Below are 26,302 nucleotides of genomic sequence, written 5' to 3' on the forward strand. Positions count from 1 at the left end.
GATGTCCAACAAGCACAAAGGGGTAATGGTCAGCTATTATTTTTTTCCCACACAGTGTACATCCTGCTGGAACTCTTTTGGACTGTCTTAACATAATGAAGAACAAGTAAAAGATGGTAACTTGATGCACAGTCTTACTACAGTTATGAACCCGTGTCCACATCCTCTTTACAGCTACTAGAGATACCAGTGCTGCATATATTACAGAGAAACACTATTAACTGATTTACTAAAGTTTTTTTTTTTTTTTTTTTTAATTACCATATGCTTCTCCTTTACCCTAGGTTCACATCTGTGCGGGTGGTGCCGCTGTGGATCCGAGTGAAAATCTGTGCAGCCGCACCACCTGCACAGAGAAATGCGGACCCGCGGGCAGGTGCCATTAGTGCTAATGGCACGCTGCCCGCACTGGAAAATGCAACCGTACTGGGAACTGAGCTTCCCGTGCGGGCTGCGTTTTCCAAGGAAGTGCAGGTACTTCTTCCCTGCGTGTCACGGGCACGGGAGTCAAAAGAATGGGTTCTCGTGCCTGTGCAAAACGCAGTCCGCACGGCTGAATATATGTTAACGGGGGTTACGGTCACAACTTGGAGGAATCGAAGCCATCTGTGGCCTTCTCCAGTCATATGAAGCCAACACTACATTGTGATGCAATCATATTCTAAAAAATTCTGCATGCTGCCCATACATGTAGCAATATGACAATTTGACATAAAGATCATTTTGATTAAAAGGATGCAAAAGGCCATTTGTATGAAAAGACAAGATTCGGTCAAAATGACCATTTATTTATTTTTTTTTTTTTAATGTGTGCAAGACAATCATTTTTGAGTAAGTGATCAAAAGTTTTATTAATCTTTCATCATTACCAAAACCATACGTAGACACTATGCAGCACTAACCACACCTCACTGACAAAGTCCTTTTTCAAAGCTCCATTGTGATTATTTATTAAAAACTATTGCTGCAATCCGCTCTTGGAGGCTGCAGGCAGTCTGGTGATCTATTTTGTTGAAAACAGGAGAAAAGAGAGAGTTTGAGTAGTAGAGTATTGTGATTCCTCTCAGCATTCTCTGAACTCTGTTCCTCCTACAGTTCTTTTGCTGAATTTAGCCACAAACGTCCAAAGGAGTCCCGAGGAGCAGAAATAAAAGGAAAAAGTTATCACAATTTCTACATTGTTGGTATATTTCTACATGGTTAATATGCTGCCACCCCTATGAATTGGCCTACAAGTGCCCTTTTGGTAAATACAACCCTGAACTTTACATATACACTGCTCAAGAAAATGAAAAGGAACACTTTTTTAAATCAAAGTATTATTATTATACAGTATTTATACAGCGCCAACAGTTTGCTCAGCGCTTTACAATATAAGGGAGACATTACAATATATTTCAGTACAGAAGGAATGTAAGGGCCCTGCTCGTGGAGCTTACAATCTAAAGTATAGCATCAAGTCAATTAAACTCCTGGGATATTGATCTGGTCAGTTAAGTAGCAGAGGGGGTTGTTAATTTCATTAGCAGCTGAAACTGATCAACAGGTGCACTAGATGGGCAACAATGAGACGATCCCCCAAACAGGAATGGTTTTACAAGTGGAGGCCAATGACAATTTTTTCCCTAGTCATCTTTTCTGACTGTTTTTCAGTAGTTTTGCATTTGGCTAGGGTCAGTGTAACTACTGGTAGAATGAGGCCCTACCTGGACCCTACAAAGGTTGCATAGGCAGTCCAACTCCTCCAGGATGGCAGATCAATACGTGCCATTGCCAGAAGGTTTGTGGTCTCCTAGCACAGTCTCAAGAGCATGGAGGAGATTCCAAGAGACAGGCAGTTACTGTAGGAGAGCTGGACAGGGCCATAGGAGGTCCTTAACCCATCAGTGGGACCAGTATCTGGTCCTTTGTGCAAGGAGGAACAGGATAAGCACTGCCAGAGCCATGCAAAATGACCTCCAGCAGGCCACTGGTGTGAATGTCTCTGACCAAACAATCAGAAACAAACTTCATGAGGGTGGCCTGAGGGCCCTTTGCTCACTGCTTGGCACCATAGAGCTCAATTGCCATGTAACACCAGAATTGGCAGGTCCGCCACTGGCGTCCTGTGCTTTTCACAGCTGAGAGCAGGTTCACCCTGAGCACATGTGACAGACATGAAAGGGTCTGGGGAAGCCGTGGAGAATGTTATGCTGCCTGTAACATCGTTCAGCATGACCGTTTTGGTGGTGGGTCAGTGATGGCCTGGGGAAGCATATCCATGGAGGGACGCACAGACCTCTACAGGCTAGACAATGGCACCCTGACTGCCATTTAGGTATTGGGATGAAATCCTTGGAGCCATTGTCAGACCCTACACTGATGCAGTGGGTCCTGGATTCCTCCTGGTGCACGACATTGCCCAGGCTCATGTGGCAAGAGTATGCAGGCAGTTCCTGGAGGATGAAGGAATTAATACCATTGAATGCCCCCCACGCTTGCCTGACGTAAATCCAATAGAACACCTCTGGGATATAATGTTTCAGTCCATCCGACGCCGTCAGGTTGCACCTCAGACTGCCCAGGAGCTCAGTGATGCCCTGGTCCAGATCTGGGAGGAAATACCCCAGGACACCATCCGTCATCTCATTAGGAGCATGCCGCAAAATTGTCAGGTACAGAATGCAAACAAACACGTGGGGGCCATACAAACTCCTGAGCACCATTTTGAATTGCTGCAATGAAATTTCAGCAAAATGGACTAGCCTGCTGCATCTTTTTTTCACTTTGATTTTTGGGGTGTCTTTAAATTCAGTCCTCTGTATATTGATAATTTTCATTTCCATCAAACGATGGGGCAGCCTTACATCCCTAACACATGACCCAGTCCATAGTAGTATAGATATCCAGCATTATATTTTTCCTCATTGAGATCTGATGTGTTTTAAAAGTGTTTTTTTAATTTTTTTGAGCAGTGAATGTTCAGCATTAGCAAGATATCACTATAGGCTGCAATAAGTACATGGTCCAATTGTGCCAAGCCCTTGCTTCATTTTCCAGTGACACCCAGGACTCTGGTGTGCATTCTCTATACAGTCCTAGAAATAATCCACTAGGGGTGGTGATATTGTTCTCCCAGCTAAATCTTGAAAAATCTAACCTTTTCCAACATAAGGCAAGGTGACATTCCTTTAGTTTTTGGTTGGATCAAATACTAAAAATAAACCCAAAAACTAATAGAATGCACATTGTGCCTTTTTTGGTTCATACATGATTACAAAACATAATTAAAATTAATTTTTGGGTTTTGAATTTTAGAACTGGACTGATTATTTCATTTGATTTGTGTCCTGGTTGATAGAAATGCCTTTTGATGTATAAAAAGTCTGGTTCTATGCCATGTTGTGGACTGCAGCTGTCTTCCTTATAAGTCGCTCTGTCAAAGGAGAATTCGGTCTCAGGGCATCTCTTTCAAGTAAAAGGCACCTGTTATAATAAAAATAGTAAGATGAAAAACGTGAGACCCATTTCATCAAGAGGTGCAAAGAAGAACTGCAATGCGAAAATGTAGCAGCAATAGGGATCCAGTTTACTGCTAGTCAATATGGGATTACAATACCATGCCTTACTATAGGATCACTTCACTCAAAATATATATTTCAGTTTATCAGAGGTGCTGGAAAGATAGAGTGTAAGTGAATGCATGACCTTGCAAAAAAGAAAAGCATAAAACATGTTGTAATAGCATACAAAACACCAGTAATACAGCAAAAAATGTTCTTTACACCCCATTTTTATCACTGTTATGTGAATACAGTGCCTCTGGGATTGACACCTGGACAAGTTTGATGCCACATTTCTGGCTAGTGAAGTTCCTAGAGCTGATCAACACATGTGCGGTGCGGGTTGAAGCTCAGGTTTCAACAGCTAATTGACACAATACTTGTTCAGCGGTTCATGTCAGGTTTAGGACAGGATTAGGTCAGGATTTCCTCCTGTTCACACATGTGCGGTTTAGAAACAGTTCTCATAGAACTCAATAGCCTGTAATCCGCAACTGAACCGGACCGCACTGCACTACTCAGAAATCGTACATGACTCTTTCGAACTTCACTGAATCCGCACCACCAGCGCACTGAACATATGTGATCAGGCACCATAGGAAGCATTCTTAATTCACGTTATGCAGATTGGATGCAGTTCAAACCGCATCCAATCCCATATATACAGTTGTGTTCAAAATAATAGCAGTCAGACATCACTAACCTGATCAATCACTGTTTTTGCTAGAAATGATATTTCTACATGGCAAATAATTTACTAGCAGGTGTAGTAGAGTAATAGAAATCCAACAGACCCAACAGTCATGACATGCATGCTGCTGATTCTGTGTAATTGAATCACTAATTGAAAGGGGCATGTTCAAAATAATAGCAGTGTGGAGTTCTATTAGTGAGGTCATTCATTCTTTGAAAAACAGGTGGCAATTATTGCCCTTATTTAAGGAAGGAAGGCAGCAAATGTTGTACATGCTGGTTACAGTGCATTTCTCTCTGAAATTCTGAGGAAAATGGGTTGTTCCAGACATTGTTCAGAAGAACAGGGTACCTTGATTAAAAAGTTGATAGGAGAGGGGAAAACATATAAAGAAGTGCAGAAAACGATAGGCTACTCAGCTAAAATGATTGCAAATGCTTTAAAATGGCAACCAAAACCTGAAAGACGTGGAAGAAAGCGAAAAACTATTATTCGAATGGATAGAATATCCAAAATGGCAAGGACTCAGCCAACAATCAGCTCCAGGAAGATCAAAGAAGGTCTAAAGTTACCTCTGAGTTCTGTTACAATTAGAAGACGCCTATGTGAAGCCAAGCTATCTGCAAGAAGCCCCCGCAAAGTCCCACTGTTGAAAAAAAAAAGACGTGCTGAAGAGGTTACAATTTGCCAAAGAGCACATTGACTGGCCTAAAGAGAAATGGCGCAACATTTTGTGGACTGATGAAAGTAAGGTTGTTCTTTTTGGGTCTAGTGGCCGGAGACAGTTTGTCAGATGACCCTCAAACACTGAATTCAAGCCACAGTGCACTGTGACGACAGTGAAGCATGGTTGCGCAAGCATCATGATATGGGGATGTTTCTCATACTACGGTGTTGGGCCTATTTATCGCATACCAGGGATCATGGATCAGTTTGAATAGATCAGAATATTTGAAGAGGTCATGCCGCCTTATGCTGAAGAGGAAATGCCCTTGAAATGGGTGTTGCAACAAGACAACGACCCCAAACACACCAGTAAACGTGCAACATCTTGGTTCCAGACCAACAAGATTGACATTATGGAGTGGCCAGCCCCATCCCCGGCTCTTAATCCAATAGAAAACTTGTGGGGTGACATCAAAAATGCAGTTTCTGAGGCAAAACCAAGAAATAGAGAAGAACTGTGGAATGTAGTCCAATCATCCTGGGCTGGAATACCTGATCACAGGTGCCAGAAGTCGGTTGACTCCATGCAACACAGATGTACAGCAGTTCTCAGAAACTGTGCTTATACAACTAAATATTCATTAAGTGATTCAAAGGAAAGCAAAATCTTCAAACATTTTTCAGTTTATATAGTGAATGTTTGAGTTTGTAAAGAAGAATACAAACACTGCTATTTTTATGAACAGTCTAATATTCACTTTTCTTCAATTTTTTTTAGAGGAACAACACAAATTTGATATAATTTTTCTTCATGTTTTGATTTGGAATAGAATGTGTAGTGTTCCCAATGCATTTGTGTGTATGGAAATAAAAGCTATTAGAAGGAGTTTCAGCTTTATTCACTTTTTTCAACACACAGCTATTATTTTGAACACAACTGTATATGAACCGCACTCTGGTCTCACACTATCACTACTGTAAAGCACATCAGACAGAATCCTCTGTCAATCGTACACAGAGCAGGCCAGGGGACGTCGGCCTGCGCTGTCAAAGGCTGACAACATGACTGCAAACACATGCTGTGCATTGGGAGCAAGAACATAGGACAACACGTGAAACGTACAGAGGCGTGAATAGACCAAGGCATTTTATTACTGGGGCTAGCTTTGTTAATCAGAAGTCTAATTGCTCCAACTAGCTTTAACCATCTCCAAAGCAGCGCAGATCTGTCCTACACCTCGCTGTGCTCCATAAAACACACACACAGGTATGCCTGTGTTCCTGTGAATGGCTGAAGTCATATCGTCATTGGACAGCTCAGATCTCCATCACATTGTACAGCGCCAATTAGAGGCTCTGTACCTTGTGACTGCTGTGAAGCTATCCCCAACATTAACAATGCCAGTATTTACAAACACTGAACCCTTTACAACAGGAAAAAAGGGGCTAAGTTCAGATGTCTTACTATCATTGCTGTACCTCTGAAAAATGAAACGAAGTGGAATGCTTTTCAGAGGTGTTTGACAGGTGGTGAGATGGTGATATGTTTTAACCTGTAAATGCTGCAACACTGGTTGTTTGCCTTTTCAGCTTAAGGGGGCTGTTAGGGCGGGTTGTAAAAATGCTGCTCAGTCTTTTTTTTTTTTGTACATATTTTTTAATAGAACATTTTTCTAATATTGTAAATACAGCTTGTGTTTTATTTACAGTTTTTTATTATATGCACACTAAGGTCCAGAAAAACAACACGTTCCAGTATGTGCGTCATTCATCATTATAGGTAATGAGCCAAGACAAAAAATAAAAGTCAATCAAGTATGTTACACCAAGATCACTAACCTAAAGAGATTCTTCTGAGGTATACAGTTTAGGATATAGAGGTACTGGTACATGTACACCCAATCTACGATCTATACCCAGCTAAAGAACAATGAGCAATAAATCCTTCATAAAGCGGTAACTACTGTTAGAACCAAGCAGAGAGCCAGCAGTAGAGGAGAATAAACCTGAGATGGATAACAAAGTGGGCCAAATCTTAATAAATTTGTTCGGACATCCCTTTTTTTTTTTAATAAGCAAGTTGTTCCCTGTCCAAAACACAGCAGTTACTGCCACGCAAGTTTGGGCACAGGTTGGCAGAGTAGGAGACAGCCAACAATGAGAAATTAGACTGCAGGTATGAAACAATAAACGGGTGATTAGAATTTTTTGTGAAGGGGATGACCAATCATAGGAATTATGCCCTACAGGTCAAGTTTAGCATCAGAGGTTAATTGAATTGAGCAGAATTCTAATAAGATCTGAAAGATATGTCAGTATAAAAATAATTTGGGGCAGCGCCATAGCATATTAATATGCCCGTACTGCTACAGTATGGACAATTAGGCCATGGTTGGCAGCCCAGGAAAATAAATAGTTTTTGAGGGGTGTTATACACTCCATGGGAGTATAAAAGTTTGAGTCAGCTATTAAGAGGGGGATAGCGAGACTTCTGGGAAAAGCTCTAATGCCTCTGTCCACTGGTCCTTGTCTAGATCATCGATATCTTGACTCCATTTCTGTCTGCAATTAATCTGGACTTTATCGCTGGCTGCTATCAATAGAACTCCACAGATATCCCCAATGAGTCCCTGCTTGGAGTCAGAGATGGGCATCGCCATAAAAAGAATGCTAGTGGAGTTAAAATGTAAAGGTTCATCCAACCTTTAGTTTAAAACCACAAATTAAAAAAGGGAAAAAAATAGCTATGTTCAATATTTAGGCAAGTTGAAACTTCCGCGCTATATATGTTTGAATATCACAAAGTATAAAAAAGAAGCAGCCAGCACAGTATTGCAGGTATCAATACATGAAGCTTACAAAACAAAAAAAGTGCTACAAATTCAAAAGTACAACTAGACAAAACATATAAATAACTTTTGTTTTTTAAATTATATCTACAATAATGTGCAGAAAAAATATTTAAATTAAACCTAAAAAGTCTTTAGTGACAAATAAAAGTTCAAATGATTAAAAAAAAATTATTATTCCAAAGAAATTAAAGAAACTTCTTGAGGATCCACCATCACCAGCACCTCAAAAAATACTGCCTCTTACCAGACTTATGTGACCCCACAATTAAGTGGTGGTCAAGAAACGCATAGTGCGGATACCAAATTAGGATGACGAACTCCGTTACTGCGGACTCTGGGGGGATACGGTGCATTCCATACACTGGATGTAGAATTGACGCCAGTAGGATCCCTCTCATTAGATTCCCAAATCAAGGCATTAGCTCCCAAACTGATACTTCAGATAAATTGCCAAATATAGACCTAAAACAATGAATTATCCTCAGAGGACAAAATCATACAAAAAGCAAAAGAATCCTCATGATATAGTATGATTAGCAGGATTTATTGCCTTACAACGTAGCATTATACGTACATCAAAAGATACTTAAAACAGCATGTCACCATATAACCAAATGGTAAGTTTCTAACCAACAAGATGGCCGCCACGTTCAGGTGCGTGCTGACGTCACGCTTTCGTACTCCTTCCAACGCATTTCGTCATGCATAATGTGTTCAGGGGCATGGCGCCATCTATGATGTGAGCGTTTATAAATACAGCAGGAAGGAGGACTACAGCAGATCAAAAGGTGGAGGTGGGAGGTTTAAATGTGCCACTGACCACCAATGATTGTGGCACCACTGCTATTTTTATTTATTTATTTTAAAGGTAAAGAGATGAAAAGGTAAATGTAAGCAAACCCAATTTTTTCTTTTTCTCTATAAATTAACACAAAAATCTTTACTAAAATACCATAAAAAATAGCTCTGTCTCAAAAAATTATATAAAATTCATTTGGGTACAAACTGAAAAATGGCCTGTTAATGAATGGGTATATACAGGCTGGTACTCAAGTGGTTAAGATGGTCTAGTTCTGCAACTAAACATAATCCACATACCGTGCTAAATTCTGATGTGACCTGGATCCGCTGTTCATTGCTGCACGTATGAGAACTTGACTAAAGAGGTCTCTCTGAAAATTAAAAAAAAACACACAAATAAATATTTGATAGGTAAGCCAAATACAGTGAAACACGGAGCCTTAAAGTGTAAAAACACACCATCGAGAGGCACATCACACTTGGGAAACACCCCCTAATACCTCCCCTTTTGTTCTGGTGACAACTGTAAAGCCTATTCACATTTGTGCATTGCAGTAACACGCATTAACAAGCACATCAGTGCAATGCACCTGCTCTGTATACGGTGCATTGTGGTATCAATGATTTAAAAATGGCAGCCCAACGAACTGTATGATAGAGGGGAACACAACGCAATGCACATGGGCTGTAGTGTGCTGATTTGCGAAGAAAAAAAAAAAAAAAAAAAAAAAAAGATTCCTGCATGTTTTTATGGTCTTTAGTCCATTGCATGCATTGGCAACCCATTGCTGGGCTGCCTCGGCTCAACATGTGTAAATGCAATGGATCAAGAGTAGGAACTAAATCTATGAACTTACTATTGCTATCTTGCGACAATGGCAAATATGACAAATAGCAAGGGTGATGATACCTAAAGGGGACAACAACAGTACAAAGTTTGACAGATACTAGAGATGTAGGGCAATGAAGCCCCACCCCTCCCATAAAAGCTCAACCCTTTTCCCTTTTATACCCAACGAAAGTAAGGAGGAGAACCATAGTTACATATGGTTGTGCCTAAAGGTTTGCATACCCTGGCAGAAATTGTGAAATCTTGGCATCGATATTGAAACTATGACTGATCATTCCAAAAATCAGTCTTTTATTGAAGGATAGTGATGAAGCCATTTACTATCACATAGTTGTTTGGCTCCTTTTTAAAATCATAACAAAAATCACCCAAATGGCCCGATCAAAAACATTTCCATACCCTGGAATGTTGAGCCTTGGTACAGTACACAAGGTGACACACATATGTTAAAATGGCAATTAATAGGTTAATTTCCGACATCTGTGGCTTTTTAAATTGCAATTAGTGTGTGTATAAATAGACAATGGGTTTGTTAGCTCTCACAGTGGATGCACTGAGCAGGCTAGATACTGAACCATGGGGAGCAGAAAAAGAGAAAAAAAAAAACTGTCAAAAAACTTGCATAACAAGGTAAAGGAACTTTATAAAAGATGAAAGGAAATATAAAGATATCCAAATCCTTGAATATGCCAGACAGGACTGTGCAATCACTTGAGAAGTGGACAATTTGGGGATCTCATGAAACCAGGTAGCCCAAGAAAGATTGCAGCCACAACTGCCAGAAGAATTTTTCAGGGTAAAAAGAAAAACTCACAGGTAAATTCAGGAGAAATACAGGACTACTCTGGGGGAAAAAAAAAAAAAAAAACAAAAAAAAAACAGTGTGGTTGTTTCAACAAGCATAATATTATGATGACACATGAACAAAAATGAGCTGCATGGTCGAGTTGTTATAAAGAAGCCTTTACTGCACCAATTTCACAACACAGCCCAATTATAATATGCCCAGCAACACCTAGCCATGCCTCACAGCTTCTAGCACACTGTAATCTGGAGTGATAAGACAAAAATGGATCTTTATGGTCACAAGCATCAGCACTATGTTCGGGGAGGCATCAACAAGGTCTATAGCGCCATGAATACCATCCCAACTGTGATGCATGGAGGTAGCTCACTGATGTTTTGTGGGTGTGTGAGCTGTAAAGGCATGAGGAATCTTGGAAAATTTGATAGCTAGATGAATGCAGCAGGTTATCCAAAAATACCAGCAAACAACTTGCATTCTTCTGCTCGCAAGCTGCACATGGGGCGCTCCTGGACTTACCAGACCAACAATGACCCCAAGCACAAGGTCAAGTTGAGCCTCCAATGATTACAGCAAAAAAAAAAAAAAAAAAGATGAAGGTTCTGGAGTGGCCATCACAGTCTCCCGACCTTAATATCATCGATTTACTTGTTGCCATGTATTGTTTTATGGTTGTGCCATTCTGTCAATACCTACAGTTGAATATGAATCCCATAAGAAAAAAAAAAGAATTGTGTTTTGTCTGCTCACTCATGTTTTCTTTATAAATGGCACATACTATTATCAATTCTCAAAAGGCTATGTGCAAACTTTTGAGCACAACTGTATATATATATATATATACACATGTGCCAGTTTATAATGTACATTGATAAGAATAAAAAAAAAAAACAAAAAAAAAAAAACACACACACACACTTACCTGAGCGTTGCTGCCCCCTATTTCTACAATCTTGTAGCGAACCGGGTACATTAGCTCTATGACCTTGTCGTAATTGCCTGTGTCAAATTCCACAAGTGCCTGACACAGGGGCAGGCCGAGATGACCAATAAGAGAATGTTGGCAGTTTTCACCTTGTGATCTAAACAGAAAAAAAACAGAACAAAAAAAACCATCAAACAATGTTGTATGTTAGTCTCATGGACGGGCTTTTGTTTATGTCAGTTCTGTATCTCTACCAAGGGCGGACTGACCATTCGAGCACTCGGGCACTGCCCAAGGGCCCGGAGTCAGTAGGGGGCCCCGTGAGATGCCCCTGGTACCTTTCATTGGCTTTTTGATAGGCTTTTTTGGGTGTGGACGAGGACAAAGGGGCCCCACGATCCCCTATTGCCTGGGGGCCCCATGAGTTGTCAGTCCATCCCTGATCTCTACCCATAAAAGCCAATGGGAATACAAAGCAGGTTGACATAACTAAGAAGCAGGTCAAATGCACATCAAATGCACATCAAATGCACATGTCAATGAACTGTGAACGATGTCAGAAGCATCATAAACGGATCTCCAATTCAAATCAATGCACCTGAAGCAACGCATCTGCCTATTCACACAAGCCCCAAGACTATCAACTTAGGCTAATAAAAGTCATGAGGCTTCAGTGGCCTTCACATATACAAAAATCACTGGCAGTCCTTTTTATTGTTTGAGCTTGTGCTAACCTTCTCAGGTATACAAACAGTAACTAAGAGAGGGATGTTAGATGTTGAGATGGTGTGAACTACTTGCATGAATGAATGCAAAGCTTCCTCTGATTGGCTGAGTCCGATTCTGACATCATCCGCCTGCCTATCCGCTTCAGCCAACTACAGGAAGCATTTTATTAATTCATAGAGTACAACGTAACATGTGAGTGGATGAGTAGCACTCTGCCTGACTTGATTTTGGTCTGGGAGTGGGACAGGGACATCCGATTCCACTGCTGGAACACAGAGCTGTGTACTGTACCTACTGTAGCTGAGACTACATACAGTTTATACAGCACTCCAAGCTGCTTCATCTGTTAGTGAAGCTTGGTCCAAACAAACGTTTTACAGCTTTTAAGTTGAAGAAAAGCTTAACTATTAAACTAATCATGCAGCCATCACTGGAGTGCATATAGACAGAATGTTTCTACCGCATGAGATCAGCATTACTGAGATGCAACACATGATAAAACTAAGTGTGACATGGAGGATCATTAGCTCTAGTGGTAGATGTGTTTTCAAGTAAGTTCACGTCAGTCAGGAACTAGATTTAGGGGCCTGGTAGCCCATGTTTATTAAAAAAAGGCAAAGAACAAAAGTCCAACATAAGCTTTCCCACACAGGGGTTCTTCTCCAACCAAAACACAAAATTAAAAATACAAAGCCACCTGGCTCTCTGGTCAGCAGTACCTCTGCTTGTTTGGTCTCCCAGACCACTGGCTATTCCTTGCACACAGCCTTGGACTTCTTTAATGCGCACAGCCTTAAGCTCCTTAACACACACAGCCTCAAGCTTCTTGGATGCATAGAATCTATCTCAACAGCAGCCACTGCTCCAACTCTCAGCAGATCATCATTATAAGGGCTGTGTGCACCTGGATATACACCCTGCCGATTGACCACAAAACCCGGTCACTGGGTTGGAGGTATCTTCCCTCCCAAGGCACATTGAAATCTGCAAAGTATGGAGCCCCAACCGGAAATATCAAAATCCAGATAAATCTGTAAAATCAGTTTTCTGGCCTCAAAATTAAAACTTCCCAGTTCTACACTGCAAATGTGCAAACCCTGTGTCCTGACAATTTCTACCTATTTTCACCCAATGACAGGGCCTTGCACTGTTACATAAGGTAAAAAAGTAATTTTATTTTTAAAAAATGGCAATTGTTACAGATACATGGTGCTTTAGTGGCCTACCTGAAACATCACAAGGGAAGCAAAGGAGAATTGGGAAACAAAGGAGAAATGGCCGATGTAAAAGCTCTGCACATTTCAAAGCACAATTAATGAATGTATGTATGTAGGTTAAAAAAAAAAGCCAGGAGGGCCTGTCAAAGCCACATGACCAAATCTCCAATTGCAGCTGCACACGTTATGAATGGGCAGTAATAGGCAGGCCGAGGTGCCTTGCAAGTTCTTCATTCTAATTTATGGTATATTATTTTGACTGTAGCATGAGATTCAGCCTGGGAATGCGTCAGGGGGATGCTCTGTGGCAGTTTTCCATTTTTTCCTTTATTTTATTATTGTCTATTTTTCTACATGCAATGTTGTTACATACTTAGAAAGCTCTTTCATTGTTTCCAGCAATTGGGTTGTCATCTCAGCATCCTTTGCTCCCAAGGATGACATCAGAAAGTGAAGATCATTAAAGATCAGCAAGTGATCATTGGTATGCTTCTTTGTAACTTGGACAAGTTTGTTCCATCTGTCCCCCACATCCACACCTGGACACACCAAACATGAAAAACAAAAGAAAAGATTATAATTATATATATATATATATATATATATATATATATATATATATATATATATATATATATATATATATATATTCTGCTCAATATGCTGCATTGTTCTTCATTTCTTGCATCTCTGAATACAGTTTATTGGCCTATATTAATGACCCCATTTGCACCATGTTACACCCTAACTACAAGTGTAACATGGTGCAAAAGGTGGAGTTAACCCGGTAAAAATGTTTTAAAGCTGGATTCTAGGCCGCTGGAACAAGCACAAGTTATTGCAGCTCTGTAACAATTAACTCTTTATTAAAGTTGAACTGGAGCAGAAGTTTTATCACATATTTATAAAGTTAATTGAACCTTGAACTAATATCTTCTTGATATTTAATTCAGTCACCCAAACACTGATAAATCCACAACTGAATGCAGAATAACAAGTGATATCCATTTCATAAGACTGGTGACTGATGTGCCCCCTCTTATCCCAGCCACCAATCTTGTAACATCCCCAGTATAGTTCCTTCATAAGTAAGCAGCAATGTAATTACACTGCCACTTGCGATAGTGGGAGGACCCTGAGAGTCCAGTCTGACCTACCCACTCACTCACTTACCGGTGCCTCATTGCCTCCCTCATTCACACCATTGCTACTATAATTCCTAAGGCATTGTGGAAATTGTAGTTTGTTATACCCTGACAGCAAGTGACGTTGGAGCTTTACTAGTACCACCACCAGGTACTTGGGCAATAGCCTTGTTTTTAAAATAAAAAGTAATGATGTCACAGAGATTATGAAGATAAATTTCTCGGCAAACAGACCAGTTAAAAAAAATATATAGACACGTTTAGTAACTGGCCTAGAGTTCATCTTTAAAATTTTTTTTATTTTTTTAAATTACAAGTAGTGTAAATAGCTGAATATAATTAGGGTTCAGCCTCTGACAATTCCTGTATAGCAGAGCTCAAGCTGTGGAGAAGAAAGGGCAGGACTGAGAGCCAATCAACTGCACTGCATCCATTTTGACAAGGAGCATGCTGATAAGAGGAGAGAGCAGAGTTAACAGAGTGAATATACACTTTATTGCCAAAAGTATTGGTTGGCCTGCCTTTACACACACGATTAATGGCATCCCAGTCTTAGTCTGTAGGGTTCAATATTAAGCTGGCCCACCCTTGCAGCTATAACAGCTTCAACTCTTCTGAGAAGGCTGTCCACAAGGTTTAGGAGTGTGTCTATGGGAATGTTTGACATCAGTGCCTGACTTCACAAATGCACTTCGGGAAGAATGGTCGGATAAGAAGGCCTGGCTCGCAGTCTCCCCTGTAATTCATCCCAAAGGTGTTCTATCAGGTTGAGGTCAGGACTCTGTGCAGGCCAGTAAAATTCCTCCACCCCAAAATCGCTCATCATGTCTTTAAGGACCTTGCTTTGTGCACTGGTGAGCAGTCATGTTGGAACAGGAAGGGGCCATCCCCAAACTGTTCCCGAAAAGTTGGGAGCATGAAATTGTCCAAAATGTCTTGGTATGCTGATGCTTTAAGAGCTCCCTTCACTGGAACTAAGGGGCCAAGCCCAACCCCTGAAAAGCAACCCCACACCATAATCCCCCCTCCACCAAACTTAACACTTGGCACAATGCAGTCAGGCAAGTATCATTCTTCTGGCAACCACCAAACTCAAACACGTCCATCAGATTGCCAGACAGAAAAGCGTGATTCGTCACTTCAGAGACCACGTCTCCACTCCTCTAGAGTCCAGTGGCGGCGTAATTTACACCACTGTATCTGACACTTTGCATTGCTCTTGGTGATGTAAGGCTTGGATGCAGCTGCTCAGCCATGGAAACCCATTCAATGAAGCTCTCTATGCAGTGTTGTTGTGCTAATCTGAAGGCTACACGAAGTTTGGAGGTCTTTAGCTATAGATTATGCGGACAGTTGGCAACTTCTGCACTTCAGCATGCACTGACCCCGCTCTGTCATTTTATGTGGCTTACCACTTCTTGGCTGAGTTGCTGTTGTTCCCAGTTGCTTCTACTTTGTTATAATACCACTAACAGTTGACCTTGGAATTGTTAGTAGCAGGGAAATTTCACGGATAGACTTTTTGCACAGGTGGGAACCTATCACAGTACCACGCTTAAATTCACTGAGGTCCTGAGAGCGACCCATTCTTTCACAAGTGTTTGTAGAAGCAGTCTGCATGCCTAGTTGCTTGATTTTATACATCTATGACCTTGGGAGGTGATGGGAACACCTGAATCCAATGCTTTGGAGGGGTGTCCCAATACTTTTGGCAATATAGTGTATGTTCACTGTTCAGTCAGAATACTGGGGGTGGAAAGAGGACAATGCTCTGTACCTCAACTGTATTGTAAGTTGTGTCATCTCTCTGGTTATGCTGTGTAAATCTAAGAATTGAATAGACAAAAATATAAAATATTTCGAAAGTGAAACAGCTACCTTATATGTATTTCATCTGGGTATTTTGCTCTTTGTCTGAAGTTAAGGTCTAAGTTGAGTTAGTACAAAAAACCTGGAGATTGAAGAAAATCATGCCGGACAAAAGTATGCTGTGAATTCAGATTGGCAGCAATGATAGGATGGTATAACCATGGACTACCAAATCCTGGATAATGTTTCCCTTGGTGTTTATGCACTGTATAAAAAAGGTAAAGAGGAATTAAAAAAAAGTGGACCTAAACACAAAAAAGGGGAGACTTACTATGCTATAGGGAACATCTAGACATGTTAATTGTGCCTAATCTAGTTCCTCTGAAAGATAGAAGTGAACTTCCTGTGCCTACAGCCTCACAGCTGTATATCTGTATTACAAGATGATCTAAAGCACTGCTGCCTCTGACTAAGATTTGGAGTAAGACTTGTTGACATCACTACTGTGCTGCACGCTGTACTCCTTGCTGGACAAGAAGCTGTAACTGAAGACCTGCAGTGCAAGGATATCCCTGTTTCTGCTTCATTCATTCTGTGGATCTATGTTTTTGACTCCACTCCTGCTGCTTATTGAATTTTCTTCAGTTTTGGGTCCAGAGCCATTTGAGAGCCAGCAGCATGAGACCAGTAATCGTTATCACTGCCTGTAAAGCTGGCATTCTGGCCACCACTGTGGCATGCTTTTTATCGACCACCAATGTAAGGGGCATTCTTGCCACTGATGAATTACTTTTAACTGGGGTTCCCTGAGACCCAAATATTATTTCAAGGGTTCCCTGTGGTAAAAAGGTTGAGAAAGGCTGCCATAGACATATGCCTGTAAACATCAAGTTGTAGCTTGTTTTATTCAAAGATGAAGTCTTCCAGCTGCCCGGCCTGTCCAGGGCTCCTAAGACCAAAAAGGTTCTCCTGAGGAAGATGGGGTCTGTTTAGGGTCGGTCATTATTCCCTTCAAACCACACATCTGGATGTAGAATTATTAGATGCAGAAATAGCGAGATTGCATAACAGGCTTCTGGTGTCTTTAATGTATGGCCAGATGTGGATTGACAAATGTGGAGAATCATACCTTCCATCTGAAGTCGACACAGCAGTGATGAATTATCAACAATATCCAGCATGCTTCCACTTGAGATACAGGAGGGGGCGATCTGCGGAGAAGGACATCAGTGAAAATAAAGCTCTACTCACACCTTTCTGTTCTTCTTTAAAGCCCCACTATAGTGAAAAAAATATTGTATTCTGGAAAGTGTATTTTGAAAATAACTGTAATGATCGTATTCAGTACTTGAATTCCTTGTATTTCACATGGTTTTAATTATATAGTTCTCCAAATTTTCATGCAGATCTAGCTGTCCTGCAAAAATGACAACTGCAGTGGTTGGGACTAACTAACACTTCCAGGGTCCTTACAATGGTCATCTTTTATTAATTTACACCTTTTCTCCAAAAATAAAAAAAGTCTCTGTACCTGCTTAGAATTGTTAGCTGGAGTTTGGCTTAGACATTTTTAGGTAACCAGCAAAAAAATTAATTTAGAACTACATGTCCATATGAGACTAGACTGTCCACAGAGTTACAACAATTCTATGAAATTTCACTGCAGATCCCTCTAATATGTGGAAAATCAAAGGATCTACTGGCAGCTATAAAACTATGTTACAAGGAAAACTAAGGAAAAAAAATGAAAATGCTGTATGTCATGTTTGACATATATATCAGAAGCTGCTGCCAAGGGAAACCAGCTTTCACATTCCACACTGCAGATGCACCCTTCTGCTCTTGGACGTTCAGTGATTAAGGAGAAAAAACAGGTTTAACTCTAAAAAAAAATTCTATTTCTAACTGTGGAGAGACCAGTCCCAGAGTTTCCAGTTACCCCATATTTTTGTAAATTTAGCAGGGCATCCCGTATTCTGAAGGGGGGGGCTGGAGAGATTCACTTCTGGGAAATCAGTTTTTGTGCTATAAATAATAGGCGAAGAAACGCTGTGAATGTATGTGGAGCAGAAATTTCCTTGTCCAGGCAACTCAATATACACATTTTGGGGTCAGCTGATAGATTAACAGCAATAGTATCCAGAACAAGGCTCCAGTATCTAACAAGTCTGTGACAAAAACAGGTCTATAGTGCTTGCTGCTCTAGGGTAGTTTTACCATCACTAAGAGGCACTGACAAGGAACAGGAGGCTTGACACATTTCACACTAAACATGCTTACTTCTAAGGACCATTTTTTATTTTGTTCACAATTAAAACTGAAGAAGGATGGACTTCCTTGCTGTACATGTCCGATACTCACATGATTGTCAAACACAGTCAAGGCAGCCTCATATTCACCCTGGAAGACAGATAATGCACACTGGCAATAGAGAAAGAAAGAAAGAAAGAGAAAGAAAGAGAGAGAGAAAGAAAGAAAGAGAGAAAGAAAGAAAGAGAGAAAGAAAGAAAGAGAGAAAGAAAGAAAGAGAGAAAGAAAGAAAGAGAAAGAAAGAAAGAGAGAAAGAAAGAAAGAGAGAAAGAAAGAAAGAGAGAAAGAAAGAGAGAGAGAAAGAAAGAGAGAGAGAAAGAAAGAGAGAAAGAAAGAGAGAGAGAAAGAAAGAGAGAGAGAAAGAAAGAGAGAGAGAAAGAAAGAGAGAGAGAAAGAAAGAGAGAAAGAAAGAGAGAAAGAAAGAGAGAAAGAAAGAAAGAAAGATAAAAATGAAGCACTGGATACGTTTTTGGTAGCCGAGTTAAATTATTAACACTCCAAAAAACAGGGGTACCTCGTAGGAAAGGGGGTTACTCAGAGTTGAGAATCCATGTAAGGACAAACTAGTAAGAGGACAAAAGCAAATGTCCAAGATTCCAACATCTTTTAATATTACATTGGTTCACAGCAAGGAAAAAAAGTAAAAGAAAAAAAAAACAAAACAAAAAAAGCACAATGTGTTTTGTTGGCTAAACAAATTCTGACTTCTTCAGGGCTCTAGTTTAAGATGATGGGACTCAAATGTGTAGGAAATGAAAACACTCCTGTTGCAGTGCCATTTATTATCACTGGCACCAGATGCACTATTAAGGTGTGTTGGCAGCCCATTCAAGATGAATGGATTGCCTTCAAGCATTGTACATTAATGCACATCACATGTATTAATGCACTGTTATGCACCACATACTTCAGTATTAGCAGGGAGGGACTGACAGCCTCTGCAGTGCTTCCCAAGCTGCTGTAATCTAATTGGAAAGGACTCCGCTATTGCGGTCAGCACATCGGGATCCACTCAAGAGTATTATTTTCTTTCCCTGGTGCCTAACAGGTGAGGGACCAAGCCCAGGACTAAGCAGGCTCCATACATTGGCAAATATGGACAACGGACCACATGCTGGACGGCAGGGATATGGGTAAACCAATTCTTTTTTGTTTATACAGTTAACTCAAATCCATTTAAAAAGGAATTTCAGGCAACCCCTCATAGCACAAGCATCTAGGAAAAGGAAAAAAGGTAAGGGATTCTTACTATAGGCCTCCTCTATGAAGTGTCTGAAAGAGAAACAGTCTGGATTTCTTCCAAGCAACAATCAGTGTCTCCCTTCCAAATTTTACACTACCAATGGGCAAGGAAGAAGCGGACTGGTAGCTCTGGGAGTATTAGAGAATGTTCTTCAATAAACATATATACATGGCCAACATATGCCAAATCAGATGAGTGATCTTACCTTCTCGATGAAATACAAAGCCCAGTGCCAGTAATTATGACAGGCAAGCATATCACCATCCTGTAAGGAAAAAAAAAAAAAAAAACAACAAATCTCTTAAGATTTAAAAAATATATAAGCGAGAAATATATTACTATAAGTCTTATCAAGACAAATCACAGTCTATTTTAAAATTCAGCTTTAAAGTGACCCTATTCAACACTTTGCAGTGTTTGAATATCTGCTGCTGCATGATGTATATTCTCCTAACAGATTGGACATTACTACAGGACATACAAGCCAGTGGAGGAACCACAGTGAGCGGCAGGGAAAAACAGGTATTTACACACCTAGAAGTGTCCAATACCTACAGCAGCCAAGAAGCAGCAAAGCAGCAACATTTATGGACATGGCCTGACCAAAAAAAAAAAAAAAAGTGTAGATGCTTGCGATTTACAGGCTGGGGTTGGTTTACAATCAACCCTGCTGTGAAAGAGTCACTTTACTAGCAATAAATTCTTCTTTGGCCATTTTCAGCTGCAACAGCTCACATTGACAACATCTTCTCTCACTTCCAGTTCTTGTTTCTGGGACAAGAATTAAAGTATAACTATAACCAAAAATGTTTCTTCTTCATTTTGGATAGAAAATGGGGAGGGTTATACCCCTTGTAAGTTTCCTTTTTGCCATCTGTGTCCCATTGTAGAGATTTCCATTATCTTCCTGTCCCACAGCCATAACAATAAGTGAGTGCAAATCCCTCCAAAGTGAAGGAAATCCCTGACTGTCACCAGAGTTAGTGTCTCTGTTGGAAGATTTTGTCCCTTTATCTATTCTGGTGACAACTCAAAATTTGGGATTTTCTTTTACTTTCATGCTTGATGATAACGGACACCAAGACAACTAGAGAGCTTGAATTTCCCTAATGGGGACACAGACAGCAATAAACAAACATGACAGATGTTCTAATCTCTCTACACACTATCCAAATATAAAAAAGAAAAAAAATGCCTTTTATTCTACTATAAGGCAAAATCTCCCCAACAGGACAGAAAAAAAAAAAAAAACAGACAAGGATTTTAGTCCCTCCCTACGCTAAAGAATAAAACGTTTTGGCTTTAGGTACACTTTAGGTGCTGACAAATCTAACCTGCATGTGGATGCTAAAATACATTTATATTGGTTGCAGAGAACACTGGGATAAATCAGTATTGTTAGGTAAAAGAGGCCTGTGCATTCTGCCTTGAATCTTAGTGTGCTTTGTGTTTTTCCGTGCAGTAATCCAGCATGAAAATGTGCCTCTGTGTAGGGGTTGCAGACAGTCTGTAGTAGGAAGAACTGCTGTGTTCCTCTCACTGCTCTGTTCTCTACATGGGCTATGTATGTTAGTGATGATGTCACTGCTATTTTGCAAGGCAATAACTGGAACTGATGGACAAGTGGATTTATATCCTTTATGGCCATTTAAAAATATATTTGAATTAAAATTTTTGTGCCTGGAGTTCATATTTTAATCTCAAGGATTAGAAGCTTAAAACATTGCTTAGTTTCTTTAATTAGTATTTCAGATAGAAAAGCCTAGGTTCTGATTTAGTCTTAAAAGAGTAGTTTTTTTTTTTCAATTTACACTTACAAGAAAGAACTGCACTCCTGTGATCCACAGAAGGACAGTCAAATGAGCTTTGGGAATCTGACTTTGATCCTGTTCTATAGGAGTCCATATTTTAGCATCCCTATGCTGGCAAAAGTCAAGTGGCCCAGGTGGGTAGCCTGATAATATCATTGCAGGTCAAGGACTGCCAGACCGCCAAATTGCTTACAGAGAGTGAGCGGTGAACGTTGGATTCAAGGCCTCTTATTCGCCCAAATAAAGTCTAAGAGTAAAGCGTGAGCTTGTTTGAAATATGTGGATGGAATATGAATCGGTAAGGCTCGAAATAAGTATTAAAATTTGAGCAAGATACTCATTTTAATAATGTTACAATGCCCAAACCAAGAATGAAGGCCACCACGCCATTTCTCCAGCAGAACAGGTACCCAACCTAAAAGCGGTGGAAAGTTTAAGATAAATGTATGAGAAATTCTTGGCGGGATGTTAGCTCCTAGGTATTTCAGTGCCTCGTGAGTCCATTTGAATTTATAATTCGATTGTAGGGATCTAATAAGAGGTTGTGGCATTGCAATGCCGATTGCTTCCGATTTTGAAAAGTTTATTTTATTTTAAGATGAGCCAGAGACCCATAATGCTTGAACTCACGCAATAAGTTAGGAAGTGAGATCCCGGGACTGGTTAAGGAGAATAGCATGTCATCTGCGTAAGCAGAAACTTGGTATTGAACATCTCCTATACATAACCCTTGGATGCCAGGGGTTGGTGCAGACCGTTGGTACAGCGTAGACACTGGAAATCCAATGAAGCATGTTTTTCCCGAGGCCGATATATTGTAAAACGGCCAGCATGAACTGCCAATTCACCAGGTCAAATGCTTTTTCAGCATCTGTACCCAGAAAAAGACAGGGGGTATCGGTCTGACTGGCTATATGAATCAGGCTGAGAACCTTAATAGTGTTATCTTGTGCTTCACGGTTTGGAATAAACACCACTTGGTCAAGATGGATTAGCTGTGGCAAAATGTTGTAATCTGGTGGCTATTATTTTTGTAAAAACGTTTCAGATCGATGTTTGATCAATGATCAAGAGAAATTGGTCTGTAGCTACTGCATGACGAAGGATCCTTCCCCTCTTTTGGTAGAACAGTGATATGAGCTTTCAAGGTGTCTGAAGGAAAAGATTCCAATTCTCCTGAAGCATTAAACATCTTAAGCATATAAGGGCCAAGATTGGGAAGTAACAGTTTATAGTAATGAACAGTAAAGCCATCTGGGCCTGGGGCTTTACCCAAATTTGTCAGATTGACTGCCATACGCTTCTCATCCATTGTTCTAGATGCCTCCAACTCTTGACAAAGTGAAGGGGGTAGTCTAGGCATATAGGAGGATGTCAGATAATGCTCTGCTGGAACTGATGAAGCAGATGTAGTGTGTATATTATATAATGAGTAAAATTCTCCAAACGCTTAGGCAATATGTTTGGGCAGAGATGCTTGTTGACCATTGGCCCGCATTATATGAGGAACGTAAGTTGCTGCTGTTTGATCATGTAAGAACTTGGCCAAGAATCGCATTTATTGCCAGACTCCTAGAAGATGCATCTACAGGTTTCAACCGTGGCTTTGGCTCTAAACCGTAAGAGGTCTGTCACTTGTTTCCGATGGAGTAGCAGCTTCCCTTCTACAGACTGGGACAGAGCAGGTTTATGGCGGGATTCCAATTTATGAATAGCTGTTAGTAAGGTGTTCAATTGTTTCTCCTGCAGCAGACTTTCATTAAGTTTCCAAGAGAATCTCTTAGAGGAAAGAGCGCTGGACAGGGAGTATTGGAACGTGATGGGAGCATGGTCCGACCACGTGATATTCCCTATGGAAACAGCTGTTACCGCATGAAGAGGTCTATGTAGGATCAGGAAGAAATCGATCCGCGAATAAATTTGTGAGGTAGAGAATAGAAAGTATAGTCCCTTTCACCAGAGTGGAGCAATCGCCAGACATCTATTAGTTGGGCCTTTTGAAGAGTTTGAGAAATGCGTTTGCGAGAACTAGGGAGAGGGGGTGTACAAAATTATGAGCCTGGAGATGTATCCATAGTAGAAATCAGTGGGACATTAAAAATATCCCACTAGTATTAGAAGGCCTTCTAAAAATTCCAGCAGTTTAGTCAGAGGGCTACAGATAAAAAGGTCCTGTTAACTGTCCCACCTTATCTCTTTACAGTTCTGTACCCTGTTATGACTTGTCAAAGATTTCTTAGAAATGTCTAAAAATACCTGCTTCTCTCAGCAAATATGCCGCTTCTTAGCTTCACACTACAGTGCTCTGTGCTGGCAGAGCTGAGAAATGACAACACCCCTCAGCGCAAGTGTCTTTGCAAAAGGAATTAAGAGGGAGGGGAGTGTTTGACCAGTTCTGTTGCTGAGTGGTAATTATTGAGAGCACTAGGCTCAATTCTGGTGCTAATTGGACAGCACAGCCATATACAGACCCCCTGCTTAACTGCTTTAATAAGAAAGTGGAGGTAAGACTATGAAAATGGAAGTGGTTTGTCCAATGTCAACCTATTTCTGTCACTTCATTTCACCATTTAAGGGTAATTTGTCTTTTAACTTCTTGCCAACCGCAGATAGCCGAATGACGGCTACACTGCGGCCGGCCAGTTCTGGGAGAGCATCATATGACGTCCTCCCAGAACGCATTCTCCTGCATGCCCCCGGGGGCGTGCACCCGTCGATCTTCGTGATCGCTGTGTCCTACGGACACAGCTGATCACGTGATGTGGTAAAAAGCCAATCACAGCGGCCTTTTACCACGTGATCAGCCGTGTCCAATGACACGCTGATCACCGGGAAATGCAATTGCTGGTTCTCGGCTGCACTTTCCTCACGCTGTCAGAGCGCGAGGAAAGTTTTGCCGAGAACCGGCAGTTGTCAGAGCAAGGATCAGCACCGATCATCAGGGCACTGATGATCAGTGCTCTGATGATCGGGACCCAGCAGTGCCACCCACCAGTGCAACCACCTGTGCCCAGCAGTGCCACCTACCTGTGCCCAGAAGTGCCACCCACCTGTGCCCAGAAGTGCCACCCACCTGTGCCCAGAAGTGCCACCCACCTGTGCCCAGAAGTGCCACCCACCTGTGCCCAGAAGTGCCACCCACCTGTGCCCAGAAGTGCCACCCACCTGTGCCCACCAGTGCCACCCACCTGTGCCCACCTGTGCCACCCACCTGTGCCCACCAGTGCCACCCACCTGTGCCCACCAGTGCCACCCACCTGTGCCCACCAGTGCCACCCACCTGTGCCCATCAATGCAGTGCTGCCAGTCAGTGCCCAGTAGTTGCGCCAGTCAGTGCCACCTATCAGTGCTGTCTATCAGTACCCATCATCAGTGCCACCTATCCGTGACACCTCATTAGTGCTGCCTATCAGTGCCCATCAGTGCCGCCTATCAGTGCCAATCAGTGCCGCCTCATCAACGCACATCAGTAAAAGAGAAAAATTACCTGTTTGAAAAATTTTATAATAGAAACAAAGAAAAATCTTTTTTTTTTTCACATTTTTTGCAATTTTTTTGTTTATAGAACAAAAAGTAAAGCGCCCACCGCCGATTAAATACCACCAAAAGAAAGCTCTATTTGTGAGGAAAAAAATGATAAAAATTTCATATGGGTACAATCTTGCATGACCGTGCAATTGTCAAAGTGCGACAGCGCTGAAAGCTGAAAATTGGCCTGGTAAAGAAGGGGGTATAAGTGCCCGGTAGGTAAGTGGTTAAAGAGGTTGTAAAGACTCAAAAGGTTTTTACCTTCATGCATTCTATGCATGAAGGTAAAAAACCTTCTGTGTGCAGCTCCCCCCCGCAGCCCCCCAATACTTACCTGAGCCCTATTGCGATCCAACGATGTGGACGAGATCCTCAGCTCTCCAGGGACTCTCCCTCCTCATTGGCTGAGACAGCAGCAGAAGCCATTGGTTGCCATCCATAGCCAGTGAGCCAATGGGGAGGGAAAGGGGGTGAGACAGAGCCACGGCTTTGTGTGTGAATGACACGAAAAGCAGCGGCTCGGGAGGGAGCCTGCTCAGGCACCCCCATTGGAAGCGGCTTGCTCTGGGGGGCACTAGGCAGGAGGGTGGGGTCAGGAGCGCTGGCAGGGGACTCAAGAAGAAGATCAGGGCTGCTCTGTACAAAACCACTGCAAGCAACAGAATAGTATGACATGTTTTTTATTTTAAAAAACGGCTTTAAATATCACTTTAAATATTGTGCTTAAGCAGGAGACATGCTAGAGACAACAATTTCTTACCTTCCAGTTCTTCTCAGTTTTCTGTAAGAAAGCAAGGCCTTTTTCTAGATCTGCCTTCATTTCATGGACATGAGCGATGGTGTGGACAGACCAGCCATCCTTCGGCTCTATGGCCAGAGCCTACACATACAGAGACAAAACAGCACTTGAAAATGAGAGTAATGCATAAAATAAGAAACAATAACAGACACTAAAGGGGGGGGGGTTACTGTAAAGAGAATTAGCTGCCAGAAAAAGTGGTCATTGACCTAGAAAAAGTATGCAGCAAGTGAAGTCTGATCTACTCATCTGCATACTTGTATTGTGTCATTGACTCATTTATCTTTTGAGCAATATAAAACACAGTAGAAATACAGAACTACAGAGATAGGATTGAGTGTTCCAGTGGCTCGGTGTTCCTGAAGTAGCAGAGATGTGGAATTTTTTTTTTTCAAGAAACTACTTGTCCAGGGACTAAATCAAAGTCCCAATTTACTTGTCCCTCATGACAATCTACTTGCCCTAATAAAAAAAAAAAAAACAAACCAATACATTTTAACCAAAACCGTATTTAAATAAGGTTGTTTATCACCTCCCTGCCTGTCTCCAGCACCGCACCCGGGAACTAGCAGGAAG

General features: G+C 41.2%; 1 protein-coding gene across 3 annotated transcripts in view; it reads right to left on the reverse strand.

Moving 5' to 3' along the window:
• Positions 1-748: 748 nt before the first annotated feature.
• The window catches only part of TTC38 (tetratricopeptide repeat domain 38), a 45,310-nt gene continuing 19,756 nt past the window's right edge, over positions 749-26,302 (reverse strand). The window contains exons 7-14 of one of the 3 annotated variants that reach the window (XM_089680755.1): positions 25,688-25,807; positions 19,794-19,853; positions 18,397-18,435; positions 17,165-17,246; positions 13,455-13,620; positions 11,133-11,292; positions 8,853-8,926; positions 749-1,103 (exon numbers count right to left, since the gene is read on the reverse strand). In XM_089680755.1, the coding sequence (XP_089536881.1) occupies positions 1,064-1,103; positions 8,853-8,926; positions 11,133-11,292; positions 13,455-13,620; positions 17,165-17,246; positions 18,397-18,435; positions 19,794-19,853; positions 25,688-25,807 (741 nt within the window). In that variant the 3' untranslated portion in view covers positions 749-1,063. Of the gene's footprint in view, positions 3,466-5,802; positions 8,217-8,852; positions 8,927-11,132; positions 11,293-13,454; positions 13,621-17,164; positions 17,247-18,396; positions 18,436-19,793; positions 19,854-25,687; positions 25,808-26,302 lie in introns of those variants that run through there. The other 2 variants (XM_089680753.1, XM_089680754.1) reach the window with 2 other exon arrangements.

This window comes from Staurois parvus, unplaced genomic scaffold (genome assembly GCF_062004578.1).
Source record: "Staurois parvus isolate SC_StPar_1 unplaced genomic scaffold, SC_StPar_1.0 ptg000249l, whole genome shotgun sequence".
In the NCBI taxonomy this organism is placed as follows: Eukaryota; Metazoa; Chordata; class Amphibia; order Anura; family Ranidae; genus Staurois; species Staurois parvus.